At 28.2% G+C, this 20,286-nt stretch overlaps 1 protein-coding gene across 1 annotated transcript in view; it reads left to right on the forward strand.

Moving 5' to 3' along the window:
* Positions 1 to 20,286, forward strand: part of LOC129962609 (collagen alpha-2(IV) chain-like) — a 90,779-nt gene that overhangs the window by 21,278 nt on the left and 49,215 nt on the right. The window contains exons 2-9 of the mRNA XM_056076431.1: positions 556 to 604; positions 13,395 to 13,487; positions 15,927 to 16,061; positions 16,179 to 16,223; positions 17,625 to 17,687; positions 17,789 to 17,911; positions 19,211 to 19,246; positions 19,332 to 19,394. Coding sequence (XP_055932406.1) covers positions 556 to 604; positions 13,395 to 13,487; positions 15,927 to 16,061; positions 16,179 to 16,223; positions 17,625 to 17,687; positions 17,789 to 17,911; positions 19,211 to 19,246; positions 19,332 to 19,394 — 607 coding nt within the window. The remainder of the gene's footprint in view (positions 1 to 555; positions 605 to 13,394; positions 13,488 to 15,926; positions 16,062 to 16,178; positions 16,224 to 17,624; positions 17,688 to 17,788; positions 17,912 to 19,210; positions 19,247 to 19,331; positions 19,395 to 20,286) is intronic.

Below are 20,286 nucleotides of genomic sequence, written 5' to 3' on the forward strand. Positions count from 1 at the left end.
GTGTTTGTCCATCCATTTGTATATTAACATAATAACTTAAAAAATCGATAAACCAGACGCATAAAACTTGATATATATTATTTTCCCAAAAATTTAAGATCTATATGAAACGTTTGACAGACAATCTATTAATGCTATGATAGCTTGTATATCCCTGTTTACGTAAAACGGAAGCTAAAAAAATCATTACAAACAGTGTAAATGAATTTTGACTTATTAAATTTGACAATTGTATTTTGACACTATTAAATTCTAGAAAGTTTGGACCAAATCTATCAAACTATAAATCGTCTATCTATCCTTTTACAAGTGAACACGATTACGCAAAAATTTATAATTGACATTTTAATTTCTTTTATTTGTTCCGGAGGCGTTCCTGCTTATTTTTTAATTTCAAATGTCCCTGAATGTACCGCATATCACACATCTGCCATCAACTGATAATTCAATGCAATAAAGTGTTACATGATATCATGCTTATTAAATAACATTTTTTTATCAACAATTGTATTACAACAAACGTTTTATTTCTTATTAATTTTTTTCTCATTCCAGGGTGCTAACATTCGTAGCCTTCTTGCTTTTGTTAGAAACGATCAGCGCAGTAAGTAATATTTCATTGTTTTTAAAAATTTTCAAATTTGTTTTAATTATTGATAAAAATTAAAAGAAATAATTTTTTAATTTATTTTTACTTATTCTGTAGCGTCATTTTATAATGTTGTTAATAGTAACTTTGTTTTAATTATAATATTTAATATGCCGAAAGTGTATAACTTATTACTGCTAATTCCTTTACATTTTAGCTGAAATTCACATTACATCCTTTACATTTTAGCTAATTCCTTTACAAAAAGCTGAAGCGAAACGATTTAGAATGTTTAAAATTTAAAATATCATAGATATCTCCACTATTAATAAAGATAAATGTGTATATGGTTGCGTTCTACAAGACAGGTCGTTAGCTATAAAATTATCAAATTTATATTTTTACAATTTTATTTTGGAAGGTGGGGAGTATATGAGCGAATACAAAGCGATTAATTTTTAAAAAAATTAAGTAATTAATAATTAGTCAAAATTATGGAACGTTTTCGCAATAATTCTTGAAAATTTTATTTCATACAACAGATTTCTACACCATTTTAAAATTTAAAAATTATCATTTTACTTCTACGAATCTAGTTGCCGTGTATATTTTCCCTAAATTTTGGCTATTTTTCAAAAACAGAAAAAGGATTTCGTTATTTCATTAAAATTCAAACAGTTTTCATTGTTCCATCAAATATTTAATCGCGTAATTTTCTTTCATTGTTGAAGCTAAAAGAGATGTATTTTTTTAAATATCTGTGTAATTTGCATTAGAAAGTAAAGTTACAGTAACGAGATAGTTAGAAGATAGATTATCCAGGCAATTACATTTTTTAAAAATCATGGCGTCATGGAGCAGGAATAAGGCTGTCATGTATAACACGAATTTGAAAGATGCCTCAATTTAATGCTTAAAAATATTTTCTTCCAGAATCATGAAGATAAATCTATGTATAAGACATTTAATTGAAAGTAAATACAACCAATGTTCTTGGCAAACCTGCTGGCTCTTTAATAGGAGCAAATAGCCATGTAAAGATGGCTAGTACAAAATAAACGAGCTCTTTTTCAAGCACAATAAAAAAAAATTATTTATATAATTGATATTTAAAAAAATATTTTACCATATATGTTAGGTATCTTATATGTTAGTATCACATATGTTAGGAATCTCTATGACACATTAAAAAATGCTTTTGACGAAGTGTATGTGGGGGGAGGGGGGGACAGAAAAAGGAATGAGCTATTCATCATACTTATGTTTGACAACATATCTAGTTTTTTAAGTCTGTAAAAAAACCAGAATCATGTCTGATGGTGGAATTTGAAAGAGATGTTCTTGTATTATATACGCTTTTTAACGTGACAAAGAAGCCACCACCTAACAAGCGGTATCTTCCAAAAGAGGAATGTCAAGAAGGAGATAAACGTTTTTTTTCCGCTGTCACCTCTCTTAGATAACCGCTCCACCTTTTATGCTAGTTGAGATTTGAAGCGTCTGTCTCCAAACCGGCTTTCAGAAAGAAAAATCGTTTGCATCTTAGCCATAATAAGTCGGTCAGTGTGTAGGTAGGATGAAAGTATAGCTGTTTTGTAAAACAAGAAGATGAAGGTTGAAACTTTCTCTATTTAAGGTACAGATGTTGGTCTTTTTTGTCTTGTTAAATTCTTCAGTATGAATTTCGGTATCTTTTAAGTTGAAATATTTTTGGATTATCGTTATAGTATTATAATATGCATAAAAACTGTTTCCGTATTAAATTAGCAAAATAGTCAATACTACGTCTGTCAAGTCTAGGACATGTGTATATTTTTCTGAAATTTTTGTGTGTATCTGGAATTCTTTATGTTTGAATTATGTATTGAGTTTTCCTGAGAGATTTGATATATATGGAAATTTAATAAAATATAAATTTTTTCAAAAAAAGTTCGTATCATTTTTTGAAAAATGATTTGTTTATGTTGTAGCTAATTTCACAATTTTTAATTTTTTAAGACATGACTCTGATTTTTCTAGGTTATTAAATATCATTTCCACATTCAGGCAATTGGATTATCGTTATATTAATATATCTTTTGGATTATCGATATCATTTCTCCATTCAGATGGATAGATTGGGCTAGATTTATTTTAAAAATCCTGATTGGATAAAAATATAAATGGAAAATATATTCGAGTTTTGCTTTATGATTTCAGATTTTAAGTTTAATAAGTTTTTTTAAAAAGATTTATTTCATTTGTGGCTACATTAATTCCACACTCTGCATTATTTCATACTTTCGGTGGATAATCTTCATCATTATTATATTCTTTTTTCAGTAATTGACTTTAAATTATGTAATAATTGAAGAATGAAATTGAAAACGAAAAGAACGAGAATCTTGTTTATTTAGAAAAAATTGAATTGAAGAAAAACTTTAACACATAGCGAACTTAATTAAATAATTTATCATTTCAATTTAAAAAAAATAAGTGAATATTATTTTATTTCGTCTTTTTTCCTTTTTTCTGATATTTATTTTATAAATATGCTTATCTTCATTTTGAAAACTAACATCTTGACTACCATGAGAATGATCGGCATATATGACTCGGTGATTGGTGGGCTCATATAAATTAGATTGCACGAAATTCAGCGCAGTCAATGTGTTAAATATATTTCTATATATTTTAACCCAAGTAATCGTAAATCATAGATTTTTATTCCACATTGATTTTTTTAAAAAAAGTCCTTTTGAAGATATTTTTTCAAACTCTTCAATATTTTTGGTGGGGGTGGGGAGAAAAACTTAATATTTAAGGTTCAGAGATTTATAGACATCCTAAACTTCATGCACATAAAACGATTTATTTATTATAGGGCCCTTAAATGTCCACCCTCCTAACTAATTTTCAGTCTAATAACTCACAAAATGGATTTTGATTAAGCAATAAGATATTGTAGGCCGAGACACTCTATATTTGAATACAAGATGTAAGGGAATAGGAAATGTCATGCATTCAAACGAAGCGATTATAGGAGCGTTAAAGTGAGTAAATTGCTTTAATAGAAAACAAGCTTTCATTTATCCCCCCCCCCCTCTTCGGACGAATTTTACCAAAATATGTGAATGGACAAGAAGGAACTAAAGTAAATGAAAAGTGGCAAAATTTCACAAATTTGAAACTGTCTCACCTTCAATAGTTCCGGCTTCCCAATGGATTCTGACCTATATATACTATAATATATATAGTTAAAATAAGAAAGCAATTCGTGCGTCACCGGGTCTTCATGTCAGTTTCCTACGGCCTTCTTATTACCTTACATTTTTCTTCCTTATAATAATCATGTAATATTTCACAATTGGTGTGGAGCATGCGCTTTAATGCTCAAAGCAAAAGCAGATTTGCGAAGTGAAACTTTTGAGATTGATCATGAATAGATTTATGAACACGCACGTATATAATTTTATTATAAATTTGTGTTTTCAAAATCTGTATGTATGGATTTTTTACTTATTATATAATATAAAAATTCGACTGCTTTAGTATATTTAAGCACGCCTGCATGCCGCCGAGTCTATGTTGCGCAGTTAAACAAAATAAGAAAAGCAATTTTTATCAAAACAATGAAGGAATTAAAGTATTAAAAAAAGGACAAAAGAAAGGATGAGATGAAAAGAAATAATAATCTGTCTTACTATTACTTTTCATATGTTTTTTTTCTAGATTGTTGTGTGATTTAGATCAGGAATATATTTTCTGCTCACACTAAAAACTGAAAGGACAATTCCTTTGAATTATAATAAATTGAATTATAACTAGCTCATAATTAAATCTCTTTCATTAAAAATGCTAAATATTAGCTATTTTTGTATAAAAAATTAGCGATATAGAACTGTTATTTTTCATTCACGTCAAATAATCAAAAATGTCTCATCTAGTCCTCGACTTCTGGTCTTTTTTAATAATAGTGACGAATTTCCGACTAAGCACTTGCCTAAAGCCACTAGGCTCAGATGAGGCCTACACTAGGTCCATTAACATTATTTACTTAGATTCCAGAAAAATAAGTTATTTATAAATACAAATTCTATGAATTATGAAATATTAAAATAATATTAACACTATTTCAGATATAATTGGATAGATTCATATATGTTTTATTATGATCTCTTATTATTAGAATGTTTATAAACAAGGAGTCTGCTTCAGAACATTGTGTTTAAACATGAATGTCGGGCGGTCTTGAGCCATAGTAGATAAATAAAAATTAATTAATATTTACGAAGTTAGTAAAATAAAGAGATTAACCTAAAATAAATCATTAACATGATAAAAATGCTGTGAAATGTGAAACTAAATTGACTATTATTGATTCCTTATTGTTCCATAATATACTCTGTCTGTTGATGCATAATACCCGAGACCTTTACTGCAGACTAATAATCAATACGAAAAATTATAGATTAGTGGGAAATTAAACTGTAGGAAGAAACTTAGTTTAAAGAATTTGAAACAATTTTAATGATTGAGATTAAAATAATTTATTTAAATTGAAAAATTGAATTTAGGAATTATCCAAATCAGAATACTTCAAAATCACATTTTTTTTTTTTTTTTTTGAAGAATTTAAAAGAAGCTTAGTATTTCAATTTTCGCATATCTAATAAATTTTAGGTGTACACCATAAATTTTCTTAACACAAACATACTGTCGAATATTCTTAGAGAATATCACATTAAGATCGTAATGATATTCAAAAGTGTCTAGTGGTTTTTGGAAAGCAGAACAAAATATCACAATCAACAGATGAAGTCTGTCTTATCATCAACCGTTGCGGAACAAAAAGATAATTTTAAGATGCACTGCCACTGCGCTCTACATGTTACTACTTAAATAGAATTCCCCTCTTTTGCTAAGTCAATAAATCCAATTGGTGGTGGTTAGGGGAAAAGGAAGTAAATAAAAAGCAGTCCAGAGAGAGAGTTCCAAAACAAGCGTTTGAGTCATTCGCCCACATCGGACTGTCTGAGACGACGGTCGAACCCACACCCACGCTCTCCTAAGCCCACCGGATGTTACCACACCACTTTTGCAAGGTCTTAACAAAATTGGTATTCATCATTCCCCGTTTTTTTTTATTTCGGAAACTGTTTATGTTGTCTTAATTTTTTCCTCGCCTCTCCAGTTTTTGCTAACGCGAGGACGTTGCGGAAGTGTCTAGGCAAGTTATGAAATTCCAGCGGCTTGTGTTTGTTCTTAGGAAAAAGAAGTTCATGTTATGATATTAAAATTTTGGATATGATATCTTTCGACAAAAAAAAAAAAAAATGAGGGATCTTTTTGTTGTTATGAAATGTTATTTCGTGAGCAAGGATTCTAATTACCACAATTTGTTTAATTACTTACCTTGCTTCCTAAACGTACATGTTTATGAACTGAAACATTGAATTATAGCATTTAAGGACAACTAATCTAATTTTTCTACCATAATTGAGATTTTGAGCTTAAAATCTCGTTGACCAAAGTTTTCTGCTTCAAATTTTTATTATTTTTCCTTCAATTAATTTTAATTAGCAGCCTTCGGTGACTAGTTGTTTCTCCTGGAATATTGGTTTCATCTAATTTCAATCAAATCTCTTATGCATAGTTTCACACTCAGAGTTATATCAAAATATGTTCTTAAGAAGCATTAAGTTGTGACAGTAATTAAAGCTATGCTATTTTAGTGCTCTTAATTCATTCTATTCATAGTGCGTATGAACCATCCTGTGGAATTTCAGACGTTATAATGCTGTTACAAATGTAACTGTCTAATTCATCCATCTTCTAACCTTTGCGGTATCGCAACTTTACTTTCTTTTCTCATTAAAACAAAACAAATATTAAACAAAATCCTTCCTTTTTAGCTTTATAATGAAAGAAACTCAAATGATTAAATATTTTGGAAATTGGTGAAAACTGTTTGATATATTTGTTGAGAAATACTAATATATATATATATATATATATATATATATATATATATATATTAAATTGCTAAAAATTTAAGAAGCATTTGTCCATCTAAATTGGTATTGTTAAAATGAATAAAAATGACATTTTAAAAATTTTTGATTGCTATAAAAATCAATTTTTTTACAATAATATTTTTGATAATTATCATGGGAAAATGTTAAAATCCCGAATGATTTTTAATTAATTAAAATTTGAAGAATCGCTCCAATATTCTCATTCCTATTCTCCTAAAATTGTATGTCTAAAGCTTGTATCTCTTTATCAAACGGCCTGTTCTGTAAAGAGGCAACATATATTTATTCTTTTTCATTATTAGTAGGGATATTATTTAGGATTATATTTAATTATAGAGATATTATTTAGATATATTTAGGATTATAAGCAATTTCCTTTGTAACCATATGCAAATTTTTTAGGAAAATCTGAAGCCTTATTACATCAATAAATTTAAGTACATACTTTAATTTGTAATTTAGATTTATAATTCGATCTGTCCTAATGGACTTTTGAATTTCGGAACTGAACAGTTTCGAATATATATATATAAGTTTTTGAGGGAGAGTACACATTTTTTGTGTTTTATTATTAAACTTGTTTAGTTTCAGCATTACATTTCTATATCTGCCAATATCATTGTACCAATTTCAAAACCATTGTAAAATCTGGTTATCTTTGTCCTAAATTAAAAAAAAAATTATAAATTCTATTTGCTGGTTTAAAAATATTGTTTTCTTAATTAATTAATGAATAATTAATTTTATTTTTAAGAATCTTTCATCAGTTTCATTTTCCGAGGGATATTTAAGATATTAATGAACTAAGTTTTATTACATCACTGAAAATTAATGTATCTTTGGTCCCCAGGTAATAAATTTATCCCTAAATTAAGCAACAAAATAAAGCGCAGCATACTTTAATATAATTTTGGTAATAGAAATAATGACGAAATTTCTCATGAAACTGAAATAATTTTATTACAAAGTTTGATCGGTGCAGGTGTCAGGTTAAAAAAATCAATTAGCTAAGAGTTCTGACTCACTTTAATAGCTGGTAGTTATTATTTAAACGATTTGAAAATCTGTTATATGATTGGTAGTAAAATTTTGACTATCATCATTACGTTCGGTTACACACCAGTGTTTTGCTAATCCAACAAGCTTAGTATTGATGAAATATTTTTGTTATTTATTTATATTTATGTTATATTTTTGTTAAGGGTAAACTTGCGATCTGCATTTCATGCACATCCCCTGAAATATCTTCATAACATTATTGAAGTCACTTGGACAGTTAAATTCTTAACGATATTTTGTAATGAGAAAGTTAAAGGTTAAAAAGGGGAAATGAAGGTCATATGCGAAGAATATATGTTTTAAACATTATAAACTAAATAGAGTTCATAGTTTTATAAAAAATGTTGGTAGTTAAAAAACGACGGTAGAGTTATTTTTCTTCGCCATTAAAAAAAGGTAAATAAAAATGAAACTTAAAAAACTTTTTAGTCACTTAATGCATTGCAATCAATTCAGGGAAATAAGCTTAATTATTTTCAAGATATTAAGAAAAGTTATTGTTTGTCAATAGCATAGCGCTAGACTGCAAATTGGGTAAGGTCCAAAAAGAACGAGGGGAATGTAACAAGCACTTTATTTATACAAGATGGCACTTTTAACTTCGTCGATGTGAAATGAGTCAAGACAAGCTGTCTCTCCCATAAAGTTTTTTTTAAAAATGTTTTTATGGCATGGAAACAAAGTAACTAAAAATACAGACATGGTCAAATTTTTTGAAGTGGAATATTTAATGATATCTTTAACGCTGAACCAAACGTTTATGGGAACGTGTTAAAGTTGAAGTGGTTCTTGAAAGTATTTTTTTTTTTATAAAGTCTAATCTGAAAGATGCCCGAGATAATTTGAAAGAAGTTTTTGATTTATTAATTATTAATTTTGAAACTAAGCCTAATTTCACTATTTTGAAAGGACAGAATTTATTTAACAAATGAAATAAAAGAATGAACTCCCCCCCCAAAAAAAAAAAAAATCAACTAATAATTCTTGATATCGAATAATTTTATTTTATGTAATAATTCGGCAGTATGTTTAATATCTCATGCACTTTTATAGAAACTCAATAATTTATTTTATTGTGCAATTAACCATTCTTATTTTCCTATAGTGTTTAAGATTAGCACAATTCGTTATTTTATTAAGCCCAGCTTTCTTTTATTACAAGTCTGTGTCATGTCTGTTATTATTAAATAACCTTCCTTTTTTAATTAGTATTCAAATATTAAATTCCGAAAAAAATTATTATTAATTTCGATGTCGAAATTTCGAACTAAGTGAATTTCCTTGCAAAATAAATTCCGATTATTCGCGAAGTTGTATGATGTAGCAACCGCAGTTAAGCCAGTTCATTATAAAACAGCTGAATAAGGGAAAAGGGACAAAAATCAACTTGAAAATGCTTTTCAACCTTTGTTTATTTGCAGTAATGAGGACTATACATTCAATTATGATATAATAAACATTACAGTAAATCAAAATTAACATTATACAGGGTGTCCCAAAAAATGTATACATACTTTAAATAATTGTAAATTTGGGGTTTATTATAATTCGAATAATTTTCATCATATAAAAGATTCTACAAATATTATTCTATTGTCTTGTTATCGCATGTTCTCAAACTGATGTCCGTTCTGCTCCAGACACTGCTGACAACTCGAAGCGATGGAATAGCACACATGATGGAACTATTCCCTTGGGATATTCGTACATTCATGTTCAATGGTTGCCCTCAATTGAACAACTGTTGCAGGTTTATGGACATCCTGAACAGTTCCATCAGCTTCAAACTTATCTCTAATTCGAGTGATGGTAACTCGTGTAGGTGGTTCTTTGTTAAACTCCCTCTTAAATTGTCTTTGCACTTCTACTGCATTTTCATACTTCCAGTAGCATTTTTGAATAAATTTCCTTTCTTCAAATTCAAATCTGTCTGCCATCACTCGGTTCAATGGGTTCAGTTTGTAAAGAAAGAAGAAATAACTTAGTTATCAGCTGCTAAAATGTGTATACATTTTTTTGGGACACCCTGGTATTTAAAAGTATTAAATTTGGTATTTAAACGTTTTAAAAAATTCGATTTATTGTTATTATGTGTTAAAATACTTCTTTTTTTACAACATATTGTTCGAATGAACTTGATTGAACTATTTTTTATAATATTTTATTTAAGTGGTGGATTTTCTTGTACTAGAACTTCTTTTTCATGTCTCATTTGCTTTTGCAGCGTTTACCAAACCGAACCTAATTCTCCACCTACAATTGTTTCATCAGTAAGATATTCAAAGCCTGTACCAATGGCGTTGCAATTTATCTACACTAAGATATTAATTTCTTTGACATGACCTCCTCTCAAGTCAGAATTTATCTATAACAGTATTATCTACATGGATATTATTTCCTTCAAACATTGGATAATTTTCATCACATTTTATCCCTCAACGATATTATCAATATTGTCACTTCCATATTCTTGATCTTAGCGTGTCCATTTAAACACTAAACGAAGTTGTCTTTATGGATATTACTTCTTCCTGCAATAAATCTCTCTAAATTAGAACAAATCTTAAGCAAAAATATTTTTCTTCGCAGATACAGCAAATTTTTTTTCTACATTAGTTACATTTCTCCTGGTTTAGTTAAATTTTATTGTCGTCCCATTTTTAAGAAACATATGGGCTATTTTGGGATGGACCTTGTAATTTTGAATCACTGTCAGAGGGCCTGGATGATCTGGTACCTCTTTCTACAAGTTCTTGCATTACACCTACAGGAGGATATTTAACCAATGATTTAAATTGCGCCAGTCTACAAAACGGCAGATCTAAAGTGAAATCAGGTTTCAAACCTGGATTCCTTCGATCCTCAAACTTGTATCTTACCTCTAGAATCTTAACCGTCTTCAAAGATAATGCCAACATAGATTTCACAACTCGCTTCCAAATAACATTTAAATATTAAGTGTTGTCAAAGACCATGTAATCGTTTCTCAGAAGGCCTGAAGATTACCCCCTTATTATTATTAGTATTTTAGTTTGTAACAGATAACCATACAAAAGTTTGTTTTGTATGTTTTTTTTTCAATGAAACAATTATGCCTTGGTCCATCGGCTGGATAAAGTCTCTGCCGTCGAGAGGCAAGAACGCGACAAAAAGTTTTCATCTTCTGATTTCAAATTTATTTTGCAGTATCGTTTAATTTTATAATTAATAGGATAATTTAACACCATTAAAGAATTAAATAACTGTAATTAAAAGCACAACAGTTTTGAATTAATTTAAATCTAAGGCCTTGCTTTGTCGCGGAGTGATAATCATTAACTTATTTTTAAAAAAGGAACTTTCATAACCGTTTGTTTTTCGGCATAAAATATAGTCGTCCTATCTATCACTGATTGCACGGGCCGTTAAGTTTTCAGTGCCGATGAAAGCTGTGCCTGGATCATTTCTTTTGGCGAAGGTCAAATAAACAAACTCGCATATCACCGTCTGCTCCGAATTGATAATCATCCAAGAATCGGATTTATCTCAGTTTTGGGCCATAAGATTTGCCTTTTCAGTAATGGATTAATCAACTCTGTACTGTTAAATAGCCGTGAAGGATACTTAAAAAAGGATGCATTCGGTATTTGGCAGCCTTAGGCCAATGAGCGCTATCTTGTCCCTCTTTTAATAAATTAATCCATTTTAATTTCAAATCGCAAAATCTCAGTACTTTTTAGCTTAACCAATCTATTAATTAATTATTTTAAGTTAATTTTTTGAATTTTAGTAACTTTTGAAAATGTATATGTTATTATTTATTTATTATAATTCAAGAATGCATAACATTTATATTTGCATTCAATATTATTGAAAACAAACGCTTCATGTTAATAAATACTTAATAGCAAAAGGAATAGCAATAATTACTTAATAGCAATGAAATAGATGGAAATTTAATTGATTGTGCTTAAAAATTGTTAATATGATTAAATTTTTCTTTGGCATTTGGAATTAATAAAATATTTTATTCTGTGACCCCATCAGTCCAGGGCTCTAGGCAACTGGTTACATAGTTTAACTAGTTGGAAATCCAAAATTAAATTCTTTAAATGATAAAAAAAGTGCAATTTCAATATTCTTTCCTTGGCACAACCGATTAGAAATTAGAATTTGACCAAAGTGATCAGATTTTCTGAATTTCAATCCAGGATGTTAAATGGGGTGGGGGCGAAAAGTGATAAAGGATATAATCTAACAAATAAAGTTAATTAAAAGACTACTTTTAAAATAGGCTAAATAAAAAAAATAAAAAAATATACTAAATAAAATAGACTAAATATAAATGCACTAAAGAGTACATTAAAAAAATGTTATTATTTTACTTCACATGACATTCTAAGATTATAGTTATGCTTTCTGAATCCAACTATACATTATATTAGATTGTGCAATGACTTTATGTTTCTTTTACTTCTTCGTCTGTGATGCATAAAAAGAATAAAGTTATTAAAAAATTTCATTATTGTACTAAAAATTAATTTTTCTTCATTCCAACTATTTTATGCTTCAAAGTTAATTTATAATACATTACTATAAAAGTTATGAATTCTTATAAATTTTCCACTAATTTACAAAAAATTAAAAAAGTATTCAAAATTAATTGAAATTCATCTGTTAAGGGAAGACTAAGGTCTGAAAATATTAAAAAATTGCATCGTCAACTTGATCACATTAGTGTACAAAATTTCAAAACGCTTAGCATATCTGGACGCAAAGGAAAATTCGATTATTGAATTCCTTCGTTACAAAAATTTTTAAAAAAAGTCAGATTAAATAATATAACATAACATGAATAATAATAAATAAAGTTTTAATTAAATTGAAAAGACAATAAAATATAAAAATAATGTCAATAAATTGAGCTATAAGTTTTATTATTTTTCTTTCTGGTTTGTTCATTTATATTTATATGTTATATGGGATTATCAATAAATAGTAAAAGATGGGCTTGATAATTCATCAGATGATAATTTTTGCAAAAAAATTAAATTGAAATAACCTTTTATCAACATGAATTTTTTATGGCATTTTAAATTATTGCATTTCTAGCTTTATGTATAAAAAAAGAAAGAAACTGGTTCTGCTATTGAATGTATTACACTTATATCGAAATTACTTTGACAAATAAAGGGATTTAAAAATATATATATCATTAGTTAAATAAGACAAATTTCTGCTTAGTTTTCATGAAAATTACAATATTAATTTAAAATAACAATTAATATTTTTGTTTAGTAATTTAATTCCGGGGAGAAACGAATTCCAAAGAAACAAAATAAAATTGAATTCAAATTGTTCTTAGCTGTTGTTTACCTAAGAATTAAAAAATTACTAGGAGATTTGGAAAACGTGAAATTAATAAAACTGTATATTTTAAATGAAAGAAATATGTATATTTTATATGAAATGAAAGAAATGAGATATATTCCATTACACTATACTCTAATTTTTTGTATGGCACTTTTTAAAATGTGCGTCACCTTACGTATGTATACTTTGCAATCAATACAAAAATTATGTATATTGTTATTTGTTAATTAAATTTAAATGCGCAGAAAATTTTTGAAGCCAACTGTAGAATTAGGTACTTGTAAAGCAGAAACTTCTCACTTTGTTTTTCGACGCGTGTAGCATTTTTCTACTTTATAATTGAACTGAATTTTAACACTTGAAACATTCTTTTTCAGCAAAATTTTTCTGCTAGAGGATTCGGCAGTCCTGTGGTGTGTTCTGGATGTGTGGGATCAAATTGTCTATGCGTTGGCGAAAGAGGTGACAGAGTAAGTCTGCATATCAGTTTTGACTTCTTTTTATGTTATCATGTCAATGGAATATCATATTCCCGATGGCTATAATTTTAAGAGCCAAAGGGTTTTACCAAGTATTTTTCATTTCAACTACATGTCAAGTATTCATCCTAGTTTTATTATATCATTTTTATTTTGTAAAAAATAATCAACTAAATGCATTTACAATATTTTCATTTTCTGATGAAAATATAGAAATTCATCAACACTTTATTAAACTCCAAAATATACTATGGGCCTGAAAGTGTTGCATTATCATATTCATATTTTTGGTTCCATGCAAGCATACTCATTTCTTGCCATATATGCATTTTTTGCTGCCATGTTTCGTTCGTATGATATTACTAGAATGACATTTTTTGCTCAAATATGAATTATTTAAATTTTGCGTGAAAAGGTATAGAGGTCATTGCCATTTATACGAACTATATCTTTAATATAAAATATTATAATAGTTTATTGATGCATAACAGAATCAATATCTGCTTATAAAAAAATAGGAAACAACTCGAATCTTGTAAGAGAAAGTTTTATATTTAAAAAAATATTTTAAAACAGGGTTAATCTTAGACTTTATTTATACAATTCTACAAAACAAGTGTGGCTTTAAGGTATGAATAATAACAATAAAAATGTAAGCCATAAAAAATTAAAATATATAAAATCCAAAAATTTTTAAAGATGATTGGGAATTTTGATTTAGTTAATATGGAATATTGCAAAATCATAATTTCGAGAATGTTGCAGAACTTTTCGAAGAATCATTTGAAAATGTATCAATATTTCTAAACCTTGCAGGAATTGTTGCTAATTAATGCCTCTGCTATCTATTTAAAGCTGATGTTTTTTGATTAGTCGAGTCATTTCATTTAGCTTCTAGAACCTTGATGTTTTTTAAAAAAATTGGGTACCTCATCCCTCTTAAAATAATAAAATCAGTGCAGTGCTTGAGCGATAGATAGGAGAATCTTTTATCTCTTTGTTTGATGAAAATATAAAGTCAACTAGTGTTTTTCTTGTGTAACTCTATATAGGACATTGTGACATATGCTCTATAATATTTTAAAAGTTTTACAGTTAAAAAAAAATTCTAATTTATGTGCTTGTAATAAAATAGAAGATCGGTTTATTATAACCATAGTTTTCACCTTCGATTCTAACAATTGTTAAAAGCTATCTTGTTTCACCAGTGAATTAGCTTGGCTCTTTATTCAGCAAAGTTAAAGGAGTCTATTATGAAATATTTCGCTAAAGAAACCATTGTTCAATCACATCAGATTCATTAAAGTGTTGTGAAACTCTAGAAGTACGTTTACCGATGCAATGTATTTTCTTTATTTATATTTAATGAATGTTTGAGTATTCTTCTAAATTTGTTTCTTTAGTTATTATGTATAAATCTTGGATTATTTATAGATTATCATAGCAAATTTTGATTTGTTTTATGTTTCATTGTGGTATATGTCTTGTCTGTTGTTTACCAATTTTAATTAAGTTTTCTATCCGTCATTAGATAAAACATTCTCTGTAGTAAAACTGAGAATAATTTTTAATAAACTAAGCCTATGTTTTACACTAATGCTTTGCTTATTTTAAAAGTATATGTATCAAATTGTGCAGAGAGCATAATTTTATATTTAATGTAGTTAGTTTAGACATTATAAAACTATCTTAAAGTTTTTACAATTGTTTTATTTTTAGCTTTCATTATTCGATGATAATTTTTAAAAACATACAGTGTATGACAAATATTTATTAAATATTGACTCCTTTAAAAAAGTTATAAAATATGAATAATATGTTTAGGGATAAAAGTATGGTTTTTAATGGTTTATAGGAGGCATTTAAAGTTGAAGGGAGGGGGCATTTCTGTCCATCTCGCCTTTTTTGTTGCTATCCTATTGTATAAAATTGAATGATTGTGGATATATTGTACATGCCTTTTTCTGATGAATTCTGTTAATGTTTCTGTTCAATGTTTTTTGACAGATTCTATCCTCTTACTTAGAAAACTTTTCCATGATAAACTTGCATTATTGGTTCCCATGGCTGCATGGTTCATGACAGCAATCAAAGGTTTCAGTTGTAGCAACTAAACCAAATCGACCATTTTTTCATTTTTTTGTGGGGCTCCTAATATGAATTCATATCACTAGTTCATTGTTTCAGTTTTGTTGAGTTGGTTTTCTCTATATATAATTAAGGGAAACAAAATTTTATCTTTTGTTTTCGAACATAGGAACTTTTAGAATTATAAATATATGCTTTTTGCAATAGTGTCAAAAACATGTATAGATGATAATCTTCATATTGATGAGATTATCTTGATTTTTATTTTACAGAATCTAGTTTACATTTCCCGAATCTATATGATTTTATTTAGCAATCTATATAATTTTTTTTACTCTCTAGGGACCACCTGGCCGGCCAGGTCCTCAAGGAGTCGATGGAACACCAGGATTCCCTGGACCTGAAGGTCTGGTGGGCGAAAAAGGTGAAAAAGGAGAACTAGGCGTACCAGGACCAAGAGGGCCAAAGGGAGATCGAGTATGTTTGATTTAAACATGTGTGAATTTCTAAATAATAAGCAGTTTGAATGTACATTGTCGTCTGTCTTGTATAACCGAAATTATAAAAATAATCGAAATTTCTGTAAAATTTCAGGGTAAAATGGGAATGCCAGGTTATCCTGGATTGAATGGAGTACCGGTAAGTAATACTTTCTCAAATTAAAATTTCTAACTTTTAGCTCAGAAAGAAAGAATAAAAATTCGACTTTCTGTAATTTAAAAGAGTTTTCCACTTAAATATTAATTAATTTTTCCTTTAAAAAATTCATTTTTAGCATATAATCTGGAATTGTTATGATTATGAACTATGCAAATGAACAATTGGCATATGAAAAAATATCTTAAAGTATCTAAAATCACCCTTTCAATTAACATTTTGTAATTTTTATGGTGACAGCTTTTGAATTTGTTATTCATGTAAAACCATTTTTGTAATGCTTTAAATGTTGAAAAAATTATTCATGGAATAGTTTCAGGTTTCAGGCTTTTATCAGAATTTTATAGTGTCTTTTAAAAATAAAATTTAAATTCAGTAAAAAAAAATGGTAATATATGCAGAAAAATACATTTTAATATTTTTCATTTAAAATAGTGACAACAGGTTTGCGAGTAAGGGGAATAATTAAGTTATAATCATATCTTATTCTAAAACAACGTGCGGCCATTAGAAAAAAAAAATGGTATTTTTTAATTATGTTCAGATGGTGATACACACTAAAAATGTATACAAGGTATTTATTAGTTATGCCCCAAGAGTTAATCAATAAATCATTAGAGACAAGCATATACTTGTCTTGGTATCAGTGATGATAAACGCAAGTTGATTAGAAGAAAACCAGGTGAGCAACTGGAATCGCTTTATGAGGAGTTGACACTTTGAACCTAGGAGTTACAGTCTTGGAAATGATATCCTATGATCGTACGACATCAGTGACACTCTAGTCATTACTTCATGTACAGCTTAACTGCAAATTTGTATGCCATACTTCGATTTTGTCTTTTTGAACATTATTCCAAGAATCGTTTTCAGCAAGATAAGGCTCATTCCTATACAGCTGCTGTCATCCAATAGACATGTTGTCTTGTCTTGCGAGATCTCTAAATCTTTTATTCCATTTATAATGTATTGGATATTACTGGATGACAAAGCCAGCGTCATCCTTAACAAACACGTAGCTGATTGGACTAGAATCCCATGCCGCAAAATGACATCTGTACAACACAATCCATAAATCGCCTCCTTGCATTGAAAAACGTAGCGACTACAATGATTATTCATTATTATCATTTCACATTTAAAATATTTTTTTGTAATATTTCAACACCTGACCTTGTAATTTTTGTCAACTATTTTACCTATACAAATACTTTGCCTGAATTTCATTCCTCTAAACTAATTTCTTCTAGGTATTGTAATTTCGTTTTTCACCAATACATAATCTTAATCTTTCTTTTCATTAGTTAAAAATAATTTTTAAAAAGCTATTGTTTCTCTCGTTATATCTTTTCTGGCGAATTTACAACTTTTGTATCTGTTTAGGGACATCCAGGTGATCAAGGTCCTCGAGGCGAACCTGGACTTGATGGATGCAAAGGAGAAGATGTATGTAATTCCTTGCTGGCTGCATTAATTGTATATTCCATTGTCTTGTATTCTTGTTAAGTCTGGAACTTATGCACTTAACTTTGCACATGATTTTTTAGGGCTTTCCAGGAAGACCAGGCGTAGATGGTGGTCCGGGTCCACCTGGTTATGAAGGTACACCAGGACCGAAAGGAGACAAAGGAGAACCATCGTATGGACAATCTGGATCTAAAGGTCAAAAGGTATTGATTGTATCAGTCCTTGGTACGGTCCAGATTTCTTCCTGGTCCGAAATTATATTTCATTAACATATAATAATCGAATAGTAATAAAATGCGAGCAGTCTTACTGGAGGGGCTACCAAAAAATATACTTTGGGAAATAGAATAAGAAACATTATATGGCAAATTTTAAACTAAAAAATTTATGGTTTAAAATTTGCTAGCAAAAATTTGGCTTGAGAGAAATGTCATGAAATTTTGCTCCGCAAAAATTTTGTAGATATATAAAACTGAAATCTTTCTATCCGAAAAAACCAAAGTTCGAATTGACTTGGATATAAGGAAATTTGAATGATTGGATAAATCTAGTTATTAAATGGGAGAGATATCAGATATAGGAACTATTTAACTTCAACTATTGAAATTAAATTAAACAAACAGAAGGTACAAAAAATTAACATAAAGTTTACAGAAAATGGAAATCTCAAATTAAATTGTGTATGAAAGTGTTGGAGTTATGTTGACAGGAAATTTAAATGATTCTTATATGTCGTCCGTGGTTAAATAAAAATTTATCAAAATAATATGAGTAAATTTACAAAAAGGAAAAAAATAATTAAAATCTGCTTATTTTCTGTACGCTTATATTTTATCATTTCCCGTTAATTTGATGCCCTCAAAGCTTAGTAAACTTATTATATCTTGCCACACTCTGACATGACAAATATTATTGTATGGTAAATGAAAAATTTGATGTTTGATGAAATACAAGAAAGAATTTATACAAATAATTTCCCTTTTTAATCAGATGTTTAAAATCAATTATTTTTTTAATTTGGCAGCCTTTGAAATCAAAAATTATTTATTCAGTTTATCAACAACAATCATGTGAAGTCATCAGGGTAAAAAAATATATCATTTTATAAGGTTCAAAGCAAGGAAAGCCTTAAAATGTTTTTTAAATTTCTTCTTATAAACATAAGACAATGAACTGATGAAGGCATTAAAAAAATGGCCTTCTAAATCAGTTCATCAAGTAAAAAAAGCGCTCTTTGCATGGTGGAAGGTTTGAATTTTTCTTTCAATTTATTTTTATGAATGTAAAAAAAAAAAAAAAAAGAATTGAAAGCTGACAAGTGAATGAAAAAAAAAAAAAAATGTCCCCAGAAGCAGTATCTTTAATAAGTCCACTCCCCCTTCTTAATTTTTTTATACATTAAATTAACGCATTGAAACTTCTGTACTCTTAGCACTTATTTGTCCTCAGTTGTTTTGTTATGAATTTGTCGTTAATAGTTTTACTTCCCTCTTTTTTTCTAGGGTGAACCCGGCAGAGATGGAAGACCAGGACCTCGAGTATGTTTACGTTTCTTTACATTAATTATAACGCACTTGTGCAACATATATATAAGAAATTTAAAAATATTTTTTTTAATTATAGGGCTTGCCTGGATTGGATGGAAGACCTGGACCTAAAGGCGAAATAGGACCGGACGGATTTCGAGTAATTTAATTAGAAATAATTTTTCTTCATCTAAATTTTGTACAAGTTAAAATTGAAAATGAATGGATCATAAATAGAAAGAAGAGTGAAAGTTAAAAAGTCTTGCTTTCTTTTAAGAAATTAAGTTATGTAGCTTTGCAAAAATTGGTTAATTATAATATATATGTATGTATATGTGATAAATTATGCTTTCTCACATTTTTAAATTCTTGCTTCTTTCACTTATTAATTCATAAACTAATTTTACTTTATTTTTTGAGTCTCTCGAGCTTTTGATTTTTCTCATTCTTTCACCATTTACTTTCCTAATCTGAAACTTCCAGCGTTAGATCTGCTTTATCATGTTATAAATTGCAAAAAGAGAAAATTGTAAAGCTATTTTTATGGCACTTCTTTAAGTACTATAAAAACCACGTTTACGATTTTCTCTTCTTCTTTTAATGTTTACATTAATTGTACGTTACTTCCCTTCGTAGTGATAATTTTATAAAATTCTTTAAGATTGTTTGGACGAAAAATTTGGCTTAGCTCTTAAGAAGAGCAAAATTTGCGATTCAATTGAAAATTAATTTTTTTTATATATAATGTTTACTGCTTCATATTCATGCGGATTGATGCAATTTTTAATTTGAAAAGAAAGAAAATGATTGAAGCAGAAAATAAAAACTTATGAATTTATTTTTTTCATTGCATTTTAAGTATTCTGATTAGTGGCTACTGTATTTAAAATATACTTTTTGGAAAAAAAGTAATTCAATGATGATTTTTAAATAATTTTTTTTGTTTTAAATTATATTTTAAATGGAATCAAATTACAATAATTCATACTGCTTTCAAAAATAACTTTAAATGAACAACTTAATATTCATGTACAGATATCTTTGAAATAATT

This window comes from Argiope bruennichi, chromosome 3 (genome assembly GCF_947563725.1).
Source record: "Argiope bruennichi chromosome 3, qqArgBrue1.1, whole genome shotgun sequence".
NCBI classification, from domain to species: domain Eukaryota; kingdom Metazoa; phylum Arthropoda; class Arachnida; order Araneae; family Araneidae; genus Argiope; species Argiope bruennichi.